This window comes from Octopus bimaculoides, chromosome 2, assembly GCF_046866305.1.
Source record: "Octopus bimaculoides isolate indiv1 chromosome 2, ASM4686630v1, whole genome shotgun sequence".
In the NCBI taxonomy this organism is placed as follows: domain Eukaryota; kingdom Metazoa; phylum Mollusca; class Cephalopoda; order Octopoda; family Octopodidae; genus Octopus; species Octopus bimaculoides.
Genome location: NC_142929.1, coordinates 131,339,147 through 131,359,521, shown reverse-complemented (window position 1 = coordinate 131,359,521; position 20,375 = coordinate 131,339,147). Strand labels below are relative to the sequence as shown.

Genomic DNA, 20,375 nt, shown 5'->3' with positions numbered 1-20,375 from the left:
AATGATACCCCGGTCTCGCGCCATTTCCGCTCTCCCGGTCATTCACTGTCTTTGCACAGGGGCCATCCGGACTGCCACCTTCGCCGTGAACAGAAATTAACCTTCTCGCTTCGCTTCTTTGCCCCACATGGGCTCAACTCCTCTCTTCTCTTCATCTGACAACTCTCTTCTCTTCAACTGACACCTACTTCCTCTCTTCACTCCTACCTACCTCATCTCTTCTTTGATACCAACCCCACCCCACACCCACCACACCCACTCCCACCCTACCCACATACACCCCACACCATCATCCAGACACCCACACACCATCTTCCACGTACTCACACACGTCAGTCACTAACCCCTATTCACACACACACACACACACTTACACATTCACACACACCATTCTCATATACACACACGCACGCGCACCTTCATTTGGGATCACCAGCACTTTATTATCTCCCTTTCTTTCAACCCCATCTTTCAAACTTTTTTTTTTTCCTAATCATTCGCCATGTTTGACCGCTTGATCTACAAGTTTCTTTTCATTCCCTCTCTGTTTATTTTCTCTTATTCCTTTCTGCTGAAAGGCGTAGGCTCGAAACGTAAAAGACTTCTTCATTTTCACGAGCGTCGAACTAATACACGTGCTTGATGTTCTACACCGTCGCTCAACCTGCTGGAGATCACAGCCAAATCTCCTTATAATCGAACCCTTCTATTTTAAACAACAACAATAAAGAAAATACAGCAAAATTGCTTATGATATAATACAATCATACTATCCCGTTTTTTGTTGTTGTTTTTTTTTGGGGGGGGGGGTGCATCAGCAGATAAACAAATAAGCAAACAAGAAAAATGAACAGCAACACAAAAAAAAAATAAAACTCAGTAATACAAAAATCAACAACAAAAGTAAAGACTCAAAAGAAGAATTCTTAATAGCACACAAAATTATTCCCAATGGCAATCCAGCCGGTCACAATACGACTAAAGAAATAATTTCGTTCGCAACTTCCAAACAAACTGATGTCAACTCAAACTTGACAAAGTAATGGGTGGTACGCGTTATATCAAGGACTACCCAAAATAAAATTCCAGTTATGTTAAGCAAATGAATATCATAACAATCTCGTGGCACTCCGTCGGTTACGGCGACGTGGGTTCCATTTGATCCGATCAACGGAACAGCCTGCTCGTGAAATTAACATGCAAGTGGCTGAGCACTCCACAGGCACGTGTACCCTTAACGTAGTTCTCGGGGATATTCAGCGTGACACAGTGTGTGACAAGGCTGGCCCTTTGAAATACAGGTACAACAGAGACAGGAAGAAAGAGTGAGAGAAAGAGTGAGAGAAAGAGTGAGAGAAAGAGTACAGCTGAGTTTGCCACCGCCCCCTGCCGGAACCTCGTGGAGCTTTAGGTGTTTTCGCTCAATAAACACTCACAATGCCCGATCCTACGACCGCGAGTCCGCTGCCCTAACTACTGGACCATTGCGCCTCCACATCATAACAATACTTAGCATATCGAATGATTGATTGAAAGTATCTCTTCATTCCAATAACACTTCCAACTATTCAGTTTTAAAAAGTCAATGGTAAGTAACTTTATTATCCTTTAAATAAGTTTAAACCGAGGTCTACATATGACACTTTTGTTGCTAAAATTTATATGCAATAAACTTATATTTCTACAATACACAAAATACTTTAACATTTTATAATACAATTCCTAATAATATTTAATTATAAAAATATAACAGGATTTTTTAAACATCGAATGACTGTGAAGATTCACAAGAGTAAAACAGGAATCAAAGAGCCCAGAGGTAAAAAAAAAAATGGTTGAGAACCTCTGATTTAAATAGTCATTTTATATCTATAATGTTGAAATCTACTTACTTGATTTATCAGGAAACGGAAGCTCTTCAACAGTTTGATTAAGTTTGTCTCCTGCGGAAAAAAAAAAGAAATACTGCTTTATACTACTTGAAGAAACAACCAAACTACTATCAGTTTTAGATATGTTAAACAGCTGAGAAATATTTCAGAAAAAAAGGGTAATGAACTTATTAAAAAATTGTATCAATCATTATTGTTGACAGGTTGGTAGAATCGTCAGCACGTTACACAAAATGCTTTGCAGCATGTCTTCCGATGTTTTACGTTCTGGGGTTGTGGGTGTGGTGAAACGGGTTGTGAGTGTGGTGAAAAGGGTTGTGTAGTGGACCCATTTGAAAGGTTTGATGACAAGTACTTTCCTATCTCGCCAAGTTTTCCTCAATTCTTTCAAAAGTTACCATTTGATGAAGGTGAAGCTGTGATGCAACAGGTAGTGTACGTATCACACTAAGTTGATGAGAGTGGCATTACTGTGAGACTGGTGGTTTAGCTACTAATGTTGCTGCGGCGCTAAATAGAAGAATGGGGTTGTGTCTACCAATACAGATTGTTTGATTGGATTGGTAGTTGACAGGCCTGACGGTGGATTGGGGGCGGGGGCGAGGGGATTTTTAAGAGGAGCATCGTTGGGCATAGCATAGCTAAGATATAGAAATATATGAATAGCATCCCAAAATTTTAGCAAGACTATATTAATCTGTCTATAAAACATCACATCGTATTTACGATAAAGGAGTCTATCTATGGAACATCACATCGTAGTTAAGATATAAAAATCTATAAACATCTCTAAGTTTTAGCAAACACATAGACAATTCTCGAAAAACACCTCAAGTCTTTGCATTACAGACAGTGATATTTCATAGTTTGAAGTAATAGAATAGGTTTACGCATTTGGGGGGAGCCATTAAATAGCCATCTTATCCTCGTGAATGCTTACAGTAGAACTGAAGACAGAGTGGGAGAGGAGAGGGGAGAGAGAGAGGGGCGGAAGAAGAAGCAGGTAAACTTGCCGATATTCCAGCGTGGGGACAAATACATGTATAGAAATCTAGATTTTTCAGAGGGGCGTCGACAGGTTGGGCATAGCATAGCTAAGATATAGAGATCTATGAACAACAGCACAAAGTTTTAGCAAAACTATAGTATATTATTATTATTATTATTATTATTATTATTATTATTATTATTATTATTATTATTATTATTATTATTATTATTATTACCTTTGCACAGCTTCTGACGCTGGAGATGTACTGCAGTGTCAGCTGTTCACTACCAGTGAACTAAGCTAACACCTCTTATTTTTCGAGCACCTTCCGGAGTATTCGAGCGGTTCCAAGCAGTGCTGTTTTCTGCAAGTGCTCCACTTTTATTGCAGCCTCTACTTGTTCTACGTACTTGCTCACTGTTCCCAGGGCTCCGACAATTATTGGCACTACTGCTACCTTTTTCATCGCCCACAACTGCTTAACTTCCCAAGCTAACCTGTCATATCTCTCAACTTTTCTTTCTTCCTTATCGCATACCTTGTTGTCAGCTGGGCATGCTATATCTATGCTGGAGCATAGTTTGTTTTCTTTTTCAATTAAGACTATGTCTGACTTCCTATTTTCTATCTCATGGTCAAACTGAATCATAAAATCCCATACGATCTTTGCATTTCTATTCTCGACGATGCCTTCAGGTTTGTGGTCGTACCAATTTTTTGATCTGTCAAGTCCATACTTGTTGCAAAGTGTCCAATGGACAATCCTTGCTATATTGTCGTAGCGTCTATTATATTCCTTCTGGGCTAGTGGCGTACATTGTCTGGTAATATGCCATACGGTTTCACCGTTTTGTCCACAGATTCTGCACTTATCACTTTCTGGTGTGTTGTCTATTCTGTATTTTATGTAGTTTGTTCTTAGTGCTTGCTCTTGGGCAGCACAGATTAGAGCCTCCATTTCCGGTTTTAAATCACTTTTAGTCTGTCAATCTTCAACGTCTTTATGAAATTGACCATGCATTCTTTTCTTTACCCACCTATTTTCAGTTTCATTCGTTTTCAATTTCTTGTATAGTGCTTTATCTTTGCAATCTTTCATCCTACACAAGCCCGACCTTCTTATTTCTAGTAACAGCGGTTCTGTGACATTTTTTACATACCATGCTATGTTGTTTTCTTCTGCTCTAATGTTGTGTTCGCATCCCTCTTTTTCTTGGTAAATACAGTCTGTCTGTGTCACGTTTTAGGTGGAGTGACTCATATCTAATTTGCAACTTCCTTGTCTTTCTGTCTAAGCTGTTTAATTTGTCTAATGTCCATGCGATTACTCCTACTCCATACCTAAGGAGTGAAACCGCCCAGGTGTTGATATTTTCGATCTTATTCCGTCCGTTTAATTTCGATTTAAGGCTCAGTCTCAGTCTGCACAAGTACTCCACCTTAAACTTCTCTGTCATTTCTTTCTCCGTCAATTTATCCATTTCCAAAATCCCCAAGTACTTATAGCCCGTCTCTTCTATCTGCTTCATAACCTCCCCTGACAGTATCGTTAGCCCATCCATACCTTTGATTTTGCCTCTCTTCAAGACTAACACACCACACTTTCTCAGTCCGAACTCCATTCTGATATCAGCACTGAAGGTATACACCGTATCAACGAGGGAACTGACTTGAGCTTCATCTTTACCATAAAGTTTGAGGTCGTCCATGAATAACAAATGGTTGACTTTTTTGTTAGCGGCTTTTGAATACATACCCAGCTTTTGCTTTCCTCAGAATCAGTGTCAGTGGTATCAAGCACAGTACAAAGATCAGTGGGGATAGGCAGTCCCCTTGGAAGATGCCCCTATTATTATTATCTATTATTATTATTATTATTATTATTATTATTATTATTATTATTATTATTATTATTATTGAGTGAGAGAGCAGTGCATGCCATCAAAGTGACACTGGGGTAAAATATACGAAGCCCAGTACACCCATCATGTTCTTTCAATTCTGTTTCCATTTCTTGCCGAGTGTCTTCCTGACACCTAGGGCAGAGAAACATACTGATACATTGGTAGACCATTCATTTTTCCTTTTTTATTTGCTTGCAATATTCCCTCGTTCCTAACTAACATTAGCAAGGTCTCCTTACTTTGAGCTAGGTATCTCATTAAGCTCTCCAATTCGATACGTACACAGTCCTCCACACTTATCAATACTCTTCCTCCAGTTGCTCTCTTCATGCATAGGCGGTCAGTGTCTGCATGTAGATGATGGGCTCCATGCATCGTTAGGAGATTTCTTGAATCCCTGTTTATTTCCTTTAGCTTTCTTCTGTCCTCTTCAGGATTCCAGCACCATACCGAACTACTGCAACTGCGCGCGAGTTTATTGCCGAAATTATGTTTCTGGCATTCAGCTTTGAAGCCAGTATTTTTCTCACTCGCCACAGGTATTATTATTATTATTATTATTATTAGTAGTAGTAGTAGTAGTAGTAGTAGTAGTAGTAGTAGTAGTAGTAGTAGTAGTTTTTTTATTATTATTATTATTATTATTATTATTATTATTATTATTATTATTATTATTATTATTATTAGTCAAGACGAAGAGTGCGATTTTAGATGTTTTATTTTTTTAACAATATTTCGACAGAACATCTGTCTTTCTCAAGTTCAAACCAAAAGGTGATTGAAAATTCAAAATTTCAGAAACCAAACGTAAACTATGAACGTGAGTAACCAGCGTCCATACGTTGATAGAATGACATCATCAGCTTTTGTCAGTTTTTTAATAAGCAGAAAGAAAGAAAGAAAAAGGAAGACGACAGAAAAAGAAAAGAAAAAGAGAGAAAGAAGAATATCCAATCAAACAGTTTTGTATAAATTTGATGATATTCTCCTGTCATCTTATTCATTCCTCCAGGGCGTGAAGTCAATAACCCGCAAACATATTTCTCCTCATACATTCTGAGAAGTGAAAGTGGGGTACATTCAGGATATTTTTTGAGAATGTGCACTTTCAAATCTTCTTCAAAATTGCAGCCGCTTGAAACGAAATGTTCAGCAAGTTCTGTTGAACTACTGTTCTTGTGCCTGACGTCGAATCTGTGCCCATTAAACCTTTTGTTTAATTGTTCCGTTGTACAACCAACATAAATCAAGTTATGTTTCGTGCATTCTGCACCGTACACTAAATGGGAATCTTTGCAGGTTCCCCCTTCTGTATAAATCATAACATTTCTATTATGATTTTTGATGGTATTCACTTCACTCATGTTGTTGCACAATGAACAGGGCTTACCTCTCTTGCAGCTGTTCAAGGTACAGCGTGTAGATACTCCAATGTTCGTTTTCTTGGAGTCAGATATAGAGGTCAATATCCCAGTTTCAAACAAACATTTCCTCAGCCGCCCATTGTAGCCTTTCGACGGAATAAGAACATAAAAGAATTTTCCTGGATCCGGAAGGTAAGTCGATGATCCTGGATGTGATAGACAGCGAAGGACATACTTTCAGGTTAATTGCTGTCTATGCCCCGACAGGGGCAGGACGACTAGATTTCTGCAGACATCTGGAAACTTTCCTGGGAACTTCCCGCTCTTTAGTGTTAGTGGGGAATTGGAATGGAGTTTTAAATGTAAGGTGGGACTGTGTAGGTTTAGCAGATAGGAGAGGAGGGTGCAAAATCCTCGCAAACCTGCTCAGACGATTCCAACTGTCTGATAGGTATCGACTGGACTTCCCGGATTTGCCAGTGTGGACCTGGTCAAACCGCATCGGGTCATCCAGATCATATCTAGATAGGTTATTCTGTAGAGTAATAGATAAAGATAGCATAGGATGTCCACAGTTTAAAGTAGTCGACTACACAGACCACAAATTCGTGATCTGTACAGTCGACTTAGACTTCATAGACAGAGATCCGGTTACTGAAAGCTGAACACGTCGTTGCCGGCGCGCAAAGATTTCAGAAACCGGATTAGTGAACTAGTTAAGTGAACTCATTTACTTTCGATGGGGAACACAAACACTTGTTCTTAGAATTTTAACTGAAGTAAGTTTTACAACATTGCATTTTTCCCTCAATATTTTCCATAGTTTGTATCTTGTATAGTGATGTGTTCATTTTGTGTTGTGAATGTTAGTAAATACATTGTTTTAATGTTGTCTGGATTGATCTTAAATTCTGAAATTATACTTCGTATATAACAACTGCCAATGACTATCAGAATTACTAAAGTTTTCTCATTAATAGTATGCGTTTATTCGAAGAGCAAAATAAAATTTTAAATATGTAACTCGCTTACTTACCAATCGGTGCGCCATTACAGTTATCCTTGTTACAAAAGCAATATACATCATCACCGTAAGAATAACAACCTGAGTCTGGGAGATCTTTTGGTAGACTATGAATCTTTGAGCAGGAGCGAAAGTAAACTAGAAGAAAAATAATTGAAATATCAAATTTCTAAAATGTCTTCGATAGAAAAGCAGTACAAAAACGACTTTTCAACAGCAGATCTACATAGTATAAAACTAGCTAAACTTTATACGAATTACCTCCTCGTGTATGAAAGTTTTATCTCACTGTGATTCATTCATAAATTCATTGCAAACAAATATTTTCATAACAAATCTTTTTTTTTTTTAATTTACTTAAATATTCTTTATGAGATGTCATTGTAGTTTATTTGAATAAGATGTGACCAGTTGCTTCATCAGATGTGTATGTCAAAATGAGTAATTCACGAAGCCAGTGTATTATTGACTGCAGCTCAGAGCTATTTAAAGGTACCTATAACACCTTATAAAACACAGGTGAAGAATACAAGTTGAAGAATGTGTGAAATCTTGCAAGATCTGAACAATTCATAAACTCATAAGACAGATTCATGACAACCTGTGTTATTTCTTTACTACCCACAAGGGGCTACACACAGAGGGGACAAACAAGGACAGACAAACGGATTAAGTCGATTATATCGACCCCAGTTCGTAACTGGTACTTATTTAATCGACCCCGAAAGGATGAAAGGCAAAGTCGACCTCGGCGAAATTTGAACTCAGAACGTACCGGCAGACGAAATACCGCTAAGCATTTCGCCCGGCGTGCTAACGTTTCTGCCAGCTCGCCGCCTATGACAACCTGTGTTCAATGAAGTACCACTCAATCAATGGCATAATCATCTTTATTATAAAATACTAGTTTTACCTTAAGAAGAGGAATAGTGGTATACTCAGTGGCACTGAACTTTCTCTACTCTTTAGTGTTCAACTTTTATAAAGCGTCATGAAATAAATTTAAAGTAAATTTAACAATTTGTGTGTGTGTTACAAAATAGCTACGATGGCTCTTCCGCGATTTAATTACTTCAGTTTGAACACACGGCCTCTGATCAACTCACTTGCTACACAAGTACAGCTCTGAAATTTCGAAGCAATAATTTCAAGAGGATGGCTGCATTGTACTGCTTTAAAACGAATGATGACAACTTCACAACAATTTCATCTTCAGAAACATTGAATCTCGCATAAAATAATCAAAGTTGTTTTTAACTTACTTCCGGGATATTGCGCATTTGTTCTATAAATGCATTTTCCGTCGCAGTTGTTGACAGCAATATTCCTTACATAACCATTAATGGGACAGTTTTTATTGGCTTTTCTATTGCTCTCCAGAAAGTTCGTTGAACATTCGTAACACGTAACGGCTCCCATTTCTAAAATATCAGAAGGTTTAAAACTAATAGTGACGGCAACGTTTATGAAGAAATACGATAGGCATTAAGGGGGAATAAGTATAATGCTTCAGATGGTTTTGTCATGTTCTTTTACAGATCAGTGACGTTCACGTAAGCAATACTCCGGATTCTGAGTGAGTGAGTGAGTGAGTGAGTGAATAAGATGTGACCAGTTGCTTCATCAGATGTTTATGTCAACGTCTATTGTTTTCACCTCAATAGACGTCATTGATTGGTTGAAATTACCGAAATACGACAACTTTAACACGAAATAACTTCGAAAATAAAGACTTTTCTTAAAAACGTCAAGAGTAAATGATGTTTTAAATGACACATTCTGCCAGTATACGAAATTTGAAAGTGTTTAGTTACAAAAAATTATTTTTTCTATGTGCCGGCCAAAAGGAAAAGATCCCGAAATTTTTCTTTTTCCAAAACTTCATGTTCTTTTTACATTCTTGTCCCCTATTTCCACACCCTTCTCGCTTCCCATACGATAAGGTACTTTGAGGGATAGCCATTTCATTACTCCGCCTTCATTCCTAGTAAAGATATGCACACAAGACCGCAAATTCAGAGAGAGTTGAGTACTGCAGCTATATTGATCCAATTATTTAACAGGTAAATTATTTTTGCAGTCACGGAAGGATGAAAAAAACAATGCTGATCTCAGCGATATTTCAGCTCACAGCATAAAGGCTGCATCCAAATACTGCGAGGCATTTTTGTCCGGCGCTCTACCGATTCTATCAATCTAATTTAAACAATATTTTATCTATGACAATTAATGTATTTTTCTCACCACCTGCACTCACGATCGCCAGATCATGGCTTAGATTCCGGAACGAGCGGATCGTTGTGTTCTTGAGCAAAACACTTCATTTTACGTTGCTCGGCGATTATTTCGACATCTGACGAGCGGCACACTTGTTCAGACAACGTCAACTTGATGGGGTGCGTCACATACATTTGATCACTATAAACAAGTCATTTGTACAGGTCGTTGAGCAAAACACTGAACACTCATACGTCGTCTTCGACGAGAGGGTCCATTATCATCATCATCATCATCATCATTATTATTATTCAAGGCAGCAAGCTGGCTGAATCGTAAGCACGCTGGGCATAACGTTTAGCGGCATTTCGTCCACCTTTGCGTCCTGAGTTCAAATTCCGCCGAGGTCGTCTTTACCTTTCATCTTTTTGGGTCGATGAAATATGTACCTGCTGAGTAATCGACTTACCCCCTACCCCGAATTTTGTGCCAAAATCTGAAATTATTATTATTATTATTATTATTATTATTATTATTATTGTAACTAAACACTTTCAAACTTCGGACACTGGTAGAATGTGTCATATAAAACATCTTTTACTCTTAGCGTTATTGAGAAAAGTTTCTATTTACGAAGTTATTTCGTGTTAAAGTTGTCGTATTTCGGTAATTTCAACCAATCAATGACGTGTATTCAGCTGAATAAAATTACTGCTGTTTGTCAGCAACAACCATCGGCGGTATATATTTCGTTTGTCACTGTTATTTATGACACCGTTCGTTTGTAATTTAGAGTTTTAGGGTTGGGGTTAGAGTTTTACGGTTAGGGTTAGGGTTTTAGGGCTACGGTTACGGTTTCAGGGTTAGGGTTAGGGTTTTAAGGTTAAGGTTAGGGTTAGGGTTGGGGTTTTAGTGTTAGGGTTACGGAAAAAGTGAAAAATGAAGAAATTGGATGGGGAAGGGGTAAGGGAGCCAAAAAATTTCAAAATTCCGAAAAATTCCGAACGATGTCATAAATAACATTGACAAACCAAATATACACCGCCGATGGTTGTTGTTGACAAACAACAGCAGTAATTTTATTCAGTTGAATACACCTCATTGATTGGTTGAAATTACCAAAATACGACAACACGAAATAACTTCGTAAATAGAAACTTTTCTCAACAACGCTAAGAGTAAAAGATGTTTTATATGACACATTCTACCAGTGTCCGAAGTTTGAAAGTGTTTAGTTACAATAATAATAATAATAATAATAATAATAATAATAATAATAATAATAATAATATCCTACGCAAAACACTTTCAATACAGTAAACATAAGAGCACCACAGCAAACCACAGCACATACCCAAGGCGCACAGAGCTGCGCTCGGTAGTGAAGTGAAAGCACGTTATAAAAATAAAACTACTGAATAATAATAATAATAATAATAATAATAATAATAATAATAATAATAATAATAATAATAATAATAATAATAATTCCAGGTTTTGGCACAAAATTCGGGGTAGGAGGTAAGTCGATTACTCAGCAGGTACATATTTCATCGACCCAAAAAGATGAAAGGTAAAGACGACTTCGGCGGAATTTGAACTCAGGACGTAAAGATGGACGAAATGCCGCTAAGCTTTATGCCCAGCGTGCTTACGATTCAGCCAAAATTCCGTATCCGAAAAACTGGGTTTTTGGCAAAAAAAAATTTTTTAAAAACAATAATTTGCGAGAAAATGTGGTGGGGTAGAAGGAAGTCTTTCCGAAAATAGTAGCTGAAAAAACAGGAAGAATAATACCTAAAAAGCAGTAGAAATGCACGAACGATTATGGTGGTGTCATGAAGTAAACGTGCTTCAGACACACTCGTTTATTCACACAAGCGTAACTGAGATGAAATATGTCATAAATAACAGTGACAAACGAAATATACACCGCCGGAAGTTACTGTTGACAAACAACAGCAGTAATTTTATTCAGCTGAATACACGTCATTGATTGGTTGAAATTACCGAAAAACGACAACTTTAACACGAAATAACTTCGTAAATAGAAACTTTTGTCAACAACGCTAAGAGTAAAAGATGTTTTATATGACACATTCTACTAGTGTCCGAAGTTTGAAAGTGTTTAGTTACAAAATATTAATTTCTCGGTGTGCCAATGAAAGTGAAAAGATCCCGCAATTCTTAGACCGGGTGGTACGTTGTGTTCTCGATCACTTCGACATCCGTGGTACACTGTGCGTCTTTTCAGCTAACGTTGATTTGACGGAGAGAGTGACCTAATGTATGGCACATACATTTGGTCACTATAAACAAATCATTTGTGCAGGTCTAAACACTCACCCGCTCACTATTTCAGAATCCGGAGATAAGTATCGCTTGAAAAGAATAGATGGGATGACAAAAAACTGAACATTCATACGTCGTCTTCGGCGGACGAGTTCATTAGATTTATTATTATTGTTGTTTTGTTTCTCGCTGTTCTATTTGCGGCTATTCTTTACTTGAAAGCAGGTAATAACAAATCACCAAAGGTTTCAAGTAGTGCCTTCTCTTGTAACTCAAAGAGACAATTCTCTCCTTAGAATGCGAGCTATACCCAACAATGCTGTCTTCTGGATCACTTCGAGCGTGACAGCAGCTCCAATATTCTTAATAAGTTTTTCAAAGCTCTTTATTATTATTATTATTTAGTAGTTTTATTTTTATAACGTGCTTTCACTTCACTACCGAGCGCAGCTCTGTGCACCTTGGGTATGTGCTGTGGTTTGCTGTGATGCTCTTATGGTTACTGTATTGAAAGTGTTTTGCGTAGGATGTGTGCAGTGCCCAGTAGTGCAATTTTCTGTATGTTATATATATTTGTAAGTCCTGGAGTTTTTGTTATGTATTTGTCTGAATATTTTTTTTATTATACCTAAGGCACCTACTATGATAGGAATTGTTTCTGTTATTAGATTCCACATTCGAGTTACCTCTATTTCCAAGTCTTTGTATTTTGAAAGTTTTTCCATTTCTTTTAGGGAAACGTTGTCATCTGCTGGTATTGATACATCATTTAGAAAGCATTTTTTTCTTCATGATCTTTGACAACTATATCTGGTCTATTTGCCTTAATTTCTCTATCTGTGTGTATTGGCATATCCCAGAGTATGGTTGCTTTCTCGTTTTCTGTGACCTTTTCTGGCGTGTGTTTATACCATTGTTTTCTGTTGTTATTCCATAGTGTTGGCATAGCTTCCAGTGTATATAGGTCCCAGCTCTGTCGTGTCTGTGAATATATTCCTTCTTAGCCAGAACTGGGCAGCCAGAGATAATATGATTTATTGTTTCTTGTCCATCTCCACATATTCTACAGTTACTTGTTATGTTTCTTTTCATTATATGTTTTTGGTTAATTTCTGGTGGGGAGGCTTTGGTCTTGTGCAGCAATCAAAAATCCTTCAGTCTCTGCTTTGGGTCCTGAGCTTCTCAACCATTGCTGGGATTTTTCTCTGTCTATTTCTTTTGCATTTAGTTTAGCCCAGTATTTACCATGTAGGGACTTTTCTTGTCATCGTTTTATTATGGTCCGTTGCTGTTCTAGTTTTAGTTTGGATTTCATTTGTTTTATAGCTTTTGTCGTTTCTTCTTCTTCTTCTTCGTATTTGTTAGGTAGTATGATTTCTTGTTTGTATTTGTCAGCTTCCTTAAATACTGAAAACAGTTTTTTGTTTTGCTCGTGTTTTGTGGCTATCTGTATTAGTTTTCCTTGCTTCTGGAGTAGGTATTTTTGCAGTCCTATGGCGGTTATTTTATAATAGTTTTCCAGCTGTATAAGACCCCTGCCACCTTCTGTGCGTTGTATATATAGTCTTTCTATGTCAGATTTTGAGTGGTGCATCCTATATCCTGTCATTATTTTTCTTGTTTTCCTGTCTATTTTAGATAGTTCGTTTAGTGTCCAGTTAAGGATATTGTAGTTGTAGCTTATAACTGGGACAGCTAAAGCGTTGATACCCATTATCTTGTTTTTAGCATTGAGCTCTGTTTTTAGTATTGATCTAACTCGTCTATAGTACTCTTTCTTTATTTTTTCTTTCATTTGTGTATGTTGTATCCTATCTAGTTCATTGACTCCTAAATATTTGTATGGTTGGCTTTCGTCTAGTTCTCTTATTTCATTGGCTTTATCTAGTGTGATGTTGCTACTTTTAACTAATTTTCCTCTTTTCAGGGTTGCTTTGGCACATTTTTCTAATCCGAATTTCATATCTATTTCCTTGGTAAAGCCATGTACTGTCTGTAGTAGTGTTTCCAGCTCTTTGTCATTTTTAGCGTATAATTTTAGGTCATCCATATATAAAAGGTGGCTGACTGTTTTCCCGTAGCATTTGTAACCGCATCCAGTTCTATTTAGCAATTCAGTTAAAGGTGTGAGTGCCAGGCAGAACAGGAGTGGAGAGAGCGTGTCTCCCTGGAATATTCCTCTTCTAATGGGGATGGCTTTCGTTTTCACAAGTCCCTCTTTTGTTTGGAGCTGTAGCACTGTCTGCCATTTGTTCATTGAGTGCCTTATGTATTTTATAATAATTGGTGCCACCTTGTTTATGGCTAGTGTTTCCAGAATCCACGTGTGGGGAACACTGTCGAAAGCCTTTTGGTAGTCCACCCAGGCCATACTGAAGCCTTTCTTCTTTCTGCGGCTGTCTTCAGTTATGGCTTTATTGATCAATAATTGATCTTTACAGCCGTATGAGCCCTTGCAGCATCCCTTCTGCTCTTCTGGAAACAGGTTGTTATTTTCCAGGTGCTTACTCAATCTCTGCGATATTATTGCAGTAAAGGTTTTGTAGATCGTAGGGTGACAGGTTATAGGTCTATAGTCTTGTGGTTTCTCCGTTTCCGTGGATTTGGGAATTAAGATGATTTCCCCTTTCGTGAGCCATTCAGGCATTGTCTCTGGCTCTGCTAGTATGTCGTTAAAGTTTTCTGCCAACTTTTTATGCATTCCTGTCAGGTGTTTTAACCAGAAGTTGGGGATCTTGTCGTACCCAGGTGCCTTCCAGTTGCTTAGTCTTATTATTATTATTATTATTATTATTATTATTATTATTATTCAGTAGTTTTATTTTTATAACGTGCTTTTACTTCACTACCGAGCGCAGCTCTGTGCGCCTTGGGTGTGCGCTGTGGTTTGCTGTGGTGCTCTTATGGTTACTGTATTGAAAGTGTTTTGCGTAGGATGTGTGCAGTGCCCAGTAGTGCAATTTTCTGTATGTTATATATATTTGTAAATCCTGGTGTTTTTGTTATGTATTTGTCTGAATATTTTTTTATTATACCTAAGGCACCTACTATGATAGGAATTGTTTCTGTTTTTAGATTCCACATTCGAGTTACCTCTATTTCCAGGTCTTTGTATTTTGAAAGTTTTTCCATTTCTTTTAGGGAAACGTTGTCATCTGCTGGTATTGATACATCAATTAGAAAGCATTTTTTTCTTCATGATCTTTGACAACTATATCTGATCTATTTGCCTTAATTTCTCTATCTGTGTGTATTGGCATATCCCAGAGTATGGTTGCTTTCTCGTTTTCTGTGACCTTTTCTGGCGTGTGTTTATACCATCTGTTTTCTGTTGTTATTCCATAGTGTTGGCATAGCTTCCAGTGTATATAGGTCCCAGCTCTGTCGTGTCTGTGAATATATTCCTTCTTAGCCAGGACTGGGCAGCCAGAGATAATAGGATTTATTGTTTCTTGTCCATCTCCACATATTCTACAGTTACTTGTTATGTTTCTTTTCCTTATATGTTTTTGGTAATTTCTGGTGGGGAGGCTTTGGTCTTGTGCAGCAATGAAAAAATCCTTCAGTCTCTGCTTTGAGTCCTGAGCTTCTCAACCATTGCTGGGATTTTTCTCTGTCTATTTCTTTTGCATTTAGTTTAGCCCAGTATTTACCATGTAGGGACTTTTCTTGCCATCGTTTTATCATGGTCCGTTGCTGTTTTAGTTTTAGTTTGGATTTCATTTGTTTTATAGCTTTTGTCGTTTCTTCTTCTTCTTCTTCGTATTTGTTAGGTAGTATGATTTCTTGTTTGTATTTGTCAGCTTCCTTAAATACTGAAAACAGTTTTTTGTTTTGCTCGTGTTTTGTGGCTATTTGTATTAGTTTTCCTTGCTTCTGGAGTAGGTATTTTTGCAGTCTTATGGTGGTTATTTTATAATAGTTTTCCAGCTGTATAAGACCCCTGCCACCTTCTGTGCGTTGTATATATAGTCTTTCTATGTCAGATTTTGAATGGTGCATCCTCTATCCTGTCATTATTTTTCTTGTTTTCCTGTCTATTTTAGATAGTTCGTTTAGTGTCCAGTTAAGGATATTGTAGCTGTAGCTTATAACTGGGACAGCTAAAGTGTTGATACCCATTATCTTGTTTTTAGCATTGAGCTCTGTTTTTAGTATTGATCTAACTCGTCTATAGTACTCTTTTTTCATTTTTTCTTTCATTTGTGTATGTTGTATCCTATCTAGTTCATTGACTCCTAAATATTTGTATGGTTGGCTTTCGTCTAGTTCTCTTATTTCATTGGCTTTATCTAGTGTTATATTGCTATTATTATTATTATTATTATTATTATTATTATTATTATTATTATCATCATTATTTCTTTATATGACAGGTTTTGTTGGAACTCCAGGAGTTTTGCATGCGTAGCGGGCTTGCTACCTGCAGCCTATGCTACCATGCTATCCGTTCTTTTCAGTGATCTAATACTTTCTTGATTCTTCTGGCCATTCCAACGAGGCAAAGCTTTTGTAACAGTTCTACTGGGCACTCTGTTCCAATTTCCTTTATATTCCGCTTGATGCTTTTTGATGCTGTTCCAAAGGAACCAACACGAATTGGCATTATCTTCACCTTCTTCGTTATTATTATTATCATTATCATTATTATTATTATTATTATTAGTAGTAGTAGTAGTAGTAGTAGTAGTAGTAGTAGTAGTAGTAGTAGTAGTAGTAGTAGTAATATCATTATTATAATTATTACTTGAAGTTAGCGTTTAATCTACCAAATAAACACACGCACTGTATATTCGTTCTTATCTTCAGTTTTATTGTTGTTCTTATTTTATGTCTTTTGTCTAGAAATCTTCACACGTCCTGTGACCTCTTCAGCAGCCCTCCATCCCACTTGTCTCCTCCTGTTCTGTTTAGTTCGTTCTGACGAAAGATTTCTAGACAAAGGACATAAAACAAGAACGATGATAAATCTGAAGTGACGAGTGAATATATAGTGCATGTGTTTATTTGGGGAAAAAAATGACCATACGGAAATATAAAAATATCTATTTCAACATACGATTTCACATCAGGAATCTAGCAAAAGAAATATATAAACCAGGAGTAGGGAAACCCCCGCCCGCAAGCCCATTTTATTGCGCCCGCAGATTGGTATACTCATATGTACAAAATATAGTCAATTTTTCAATTATAAAAATTATACAATACCCGTATGCCTTTTTGCGACATAGGTCGCGTTTCCAATACGACTTAAAACGGATAGACTCGAACAGAAAATCGTCCGGTAATTGCTATTTGAATGGAAATTTTGTTTTCACTATAAAACATATATTGCTAGGTTTGAACCACCCCCTTGAGACTCAACTACACTCTAGCTGAAAAATATAAACGTCACAAATTCAGTGGCGGCGTTAATCAAGATGTTACGTGTTAATTTAATGTGTTAAACTTATCCTTATCAATGTATATAGAATTATACATAGATATATACAAGATTTACACAGATATAAAAGTTAGAACTTGTGATCCGCTCGCGGACCTTTGGGGGGGGGGGGATTTTTGCCCGCCATACTAAAAAGTTTCCCTACCCCTGATATAAACGTTTAGTCTACTGTATACTGTGAAGTTACATTAACATGCAAACAGTGACAGAACATACAGGTGTACTGAGAAATAAAGCAGACAAGTAGACAGATTGGTAAACCAACTAGGAGATGGACTGTATGAGACAGAGAAAGCGATCAAGAATAACGAAGAGAGAGAGAGAGAGATGACAGACAGACAAATAACATACGATATTACTTGTAGAAACAAACAAATCACCTACCTTTAACTGCCGTAAAGCATATGATGGTAAATATAACCACATACAAATCAGCCTTAATGGAAAACATAACTATATAACATATAAGATAATCCACAAAACACTTTAAAGAAAACTCTTCTTTCAGGATCTGTTCAACAAAATAAACCAAGATTTTATGTTGCTTTTCTCTCACTTCCTTCCAGTTGAAGTGAACTTGAGGACTTACATGGTCTGAAAATGAAATGTTCTTTATACACTTCCGAATATTTCGATCGCTAGCACATAAGTAAGTATTTATCATATAGGCGTTAGTTTGTTTCTGTTTTTAATTACCTTTCTTTTAATTTTTTTTTTTTCACAAGAAATAAACCGGTTTCCAACTCATAGTGAAAAGAAAAGAAAGCTTTGGTCAATAAATACCTACACATTTTCTCCAAACGTCAAAAAGAAATGTATTTCAAGTCGAACATAATAATAATAATAATAATAATAATAATAATAATAATAATAATAATAATAATAATAATAATAATAATAATAACAACAACAACAACAACAACAACAACAACAACAACACCCACAATAAACAGCTTTTCTGCCTTGCACCTCATTTCGTAAACGTGTGTGTGTGTGTGTGCTCGCGTGCGCGCGCTCTATAAGAAAATACTGGATGAAATTATATCTATTAGTTATACATTCAAACAGCAATAAACTTGATTCTTCCGGATGAACTAGATATTTTAGTTTGCGTTCTTTTGTCATTTTTTTTCCGTCTCAATCAACTGACCATGCATGTACAATTAACAAACTTACACAACAATGGTACATATGTTATAATTGTTGCTAATGAAACAGTCATTACAAAAGCCAATTAACAAAAAGATTTGATCGTAGAATTTGTCACTGATATTTTTATGACGGTCTTATGTATATATATGTGTATAACAAAACCTGTCCGACGAACGGGAACATGAAACTCTGAATAACACCTTTTGTTATATTTCTGCTGCTTCTGAATAAAGCATATTACTCTACCTCTAGTATTTGAGTACTCTTTTTTCCACCTTGTTTCATATTTATGTGCTTACTCCGGTATATATATATATATATATATATATATATATATATATATATATATATATATATATACGTATATATATGACCCGACTCGCTTCTCTTAATTTCATCTCTCTCCCTCTCTCTCTCTCTCTCTCTCGCCGTCTGTCTATCTATGTTACTCTCCTCCCACTATCACGTGATTTGTGACGGCTTAAGATGGTGTCATTCTTTTTCGCCTTGCCTTCGACTGGACTGGTCACGATTTTACGAGCTCTTTGGTCACCCACCACTATCCCACCACCACCGTCTATAGTCCTTTAGGACAGATTTTCATTTTTCCTTCGCGTTACCCATTTTCGTCTTGTCTTGCAGCCCCAAGGCTTGTTTTGTTGTTGTATATGTATTATTATCATTTTAATTGTTGTCCTCGTGTAGCTCTAAGCCTTTATTGTTGTTTTGTCCCTCGTTCGTCCACTAACGGTCTCGTCTAGAGCCCGTCTCATTTCGTTATTTTAGGTCCCATTCCCGGCAAGTTTTTTGTCGGTGCCTCCAGAGTGGAAGTAATATTATCGATAATGGCCGAAATTGTGCTCGGCCCTCTGGCCGATAACGGAAGACGAGTTGGTGACCTTCTATGTTTTCCGTTCGTCTGTGTATTTGGTATATGTTTGTATGTTTGTTTACTACATGTCTTTTTTTAATTATATATTTATATATATATATATATATATATATATATATATATATATATATATATACACATACATACATGGTGGTTGTCTACTCCTTAAACAGAGTTTGACCACCTCCTGCACCTACACCTTAGCCCTTTCATGGCGTCTGATGTGGCTTTTTAAATCAGACAGTGTTTTGAAAAAACACCCACACAGATTGCACCTCTGATTTGCACTACCAATACCTGCAATACACATACATACCACTACCAATACCAATACACATACATACATACATACATACATACATACATACATACATACATACACGTATATCATACTTTATACATATAATTGAGTAATACTCGTCAAAATGACGGAGGTTATTTGTGTACGTTATCAAAATACATTATGCAAATGTATTAGCTTATAACTAAATCTGTGATGTCCTAACATTACAGTTTATCGCACAATTGATCTATAATTCTTACAGTGATTTACTATTTTTGAGTTGACATACTCTCTAATTTATTTTTGTGATGTGCTGAAATAATTTCGGCCGAATTTCTAGTGGCTGAATAGGAAAATTTTAATTTATGGCGATTAAATAATTTTCCGTACTTACTGGAAGGTGGGATACAAGTGCTGCGAAGAATTTCCGAGCGATATTATTAATTATGTAATATATGAATGGTATATTATACCAGATAATATTCTTTGATTTAGCCTTTCTTTTATTTACACAGGCCTTATTTCGTAGTATTAACATTCGTGAAATTATCACCATGTTCCTTTATTTTATTGCTAAAATTAGATGAGTGCTTACAAGATATCTGCCTGGCTTTAATAATCCCAATTACCTCCACTACCCACCCACACAAACATACACACACATATAGTCTTAGATTTAGTAGTTGATAAAAAGTTGATAAAAGTTGATAAATAAATTAGAAATGAACCACAATCCTTTACAAGATATGAGCCCAGTAAGCTTCATGCCTTTCTTCGAAGTGTAGTATATTCTTAGCTACAATAGCGACAACATGGATTTCTTCTTACTCTACTAAAGTGTTTGAGTAAAATTATGTTAATGTGTCCGACTGATAAAAATTCAATTTATTTGTGCAGCTGATGATAGCCCTGCATTTAAAT

General features: G+C 36.6%; 1 protein-coding gene across 2 annotated transcripts in view; it reads right to left on the bottom strand.

Moving 5' to 3' along the window:
• Positions 1-17,804, bottom strand: part of LOC106875930 (uncharacterized) — a 39,776-nt gene extending 21,972 nt beyond the window's left edge. Inside the window, exons 1-4 of one of the 2 annotated variants that reach the window (XR_008263432.2) lie at positions 17,512-17,794; positions 8,438-8,596; positions 7,188-7,313; positions 1,893-1,943 (exon numbers count right to left, since the gene is read on the bottom strand). Coding sequence is in view for 1 of the 2 variants with exons in the window: in XM_014924249.3 (XP_014779735.3) it covers positions 1,893-1,943; positions 7,188-7,313; positions 8,438-8,596; positions 17,512-17,791 (616 nt within the window). In the remaining variant the exon portion in view is untranslated. Of the gene's footprint in view, positions 1-1,892; positions 1,944-7,187; positions 7,314-8,437; positions 8,597-17,511 lie in introns of both variants that reach the window. The other variant, XM_014924249.3, reaches the window with a different exon arrangement.
• Positions 17,805-20,375: the final 2,571 nt, after the last annotated feature.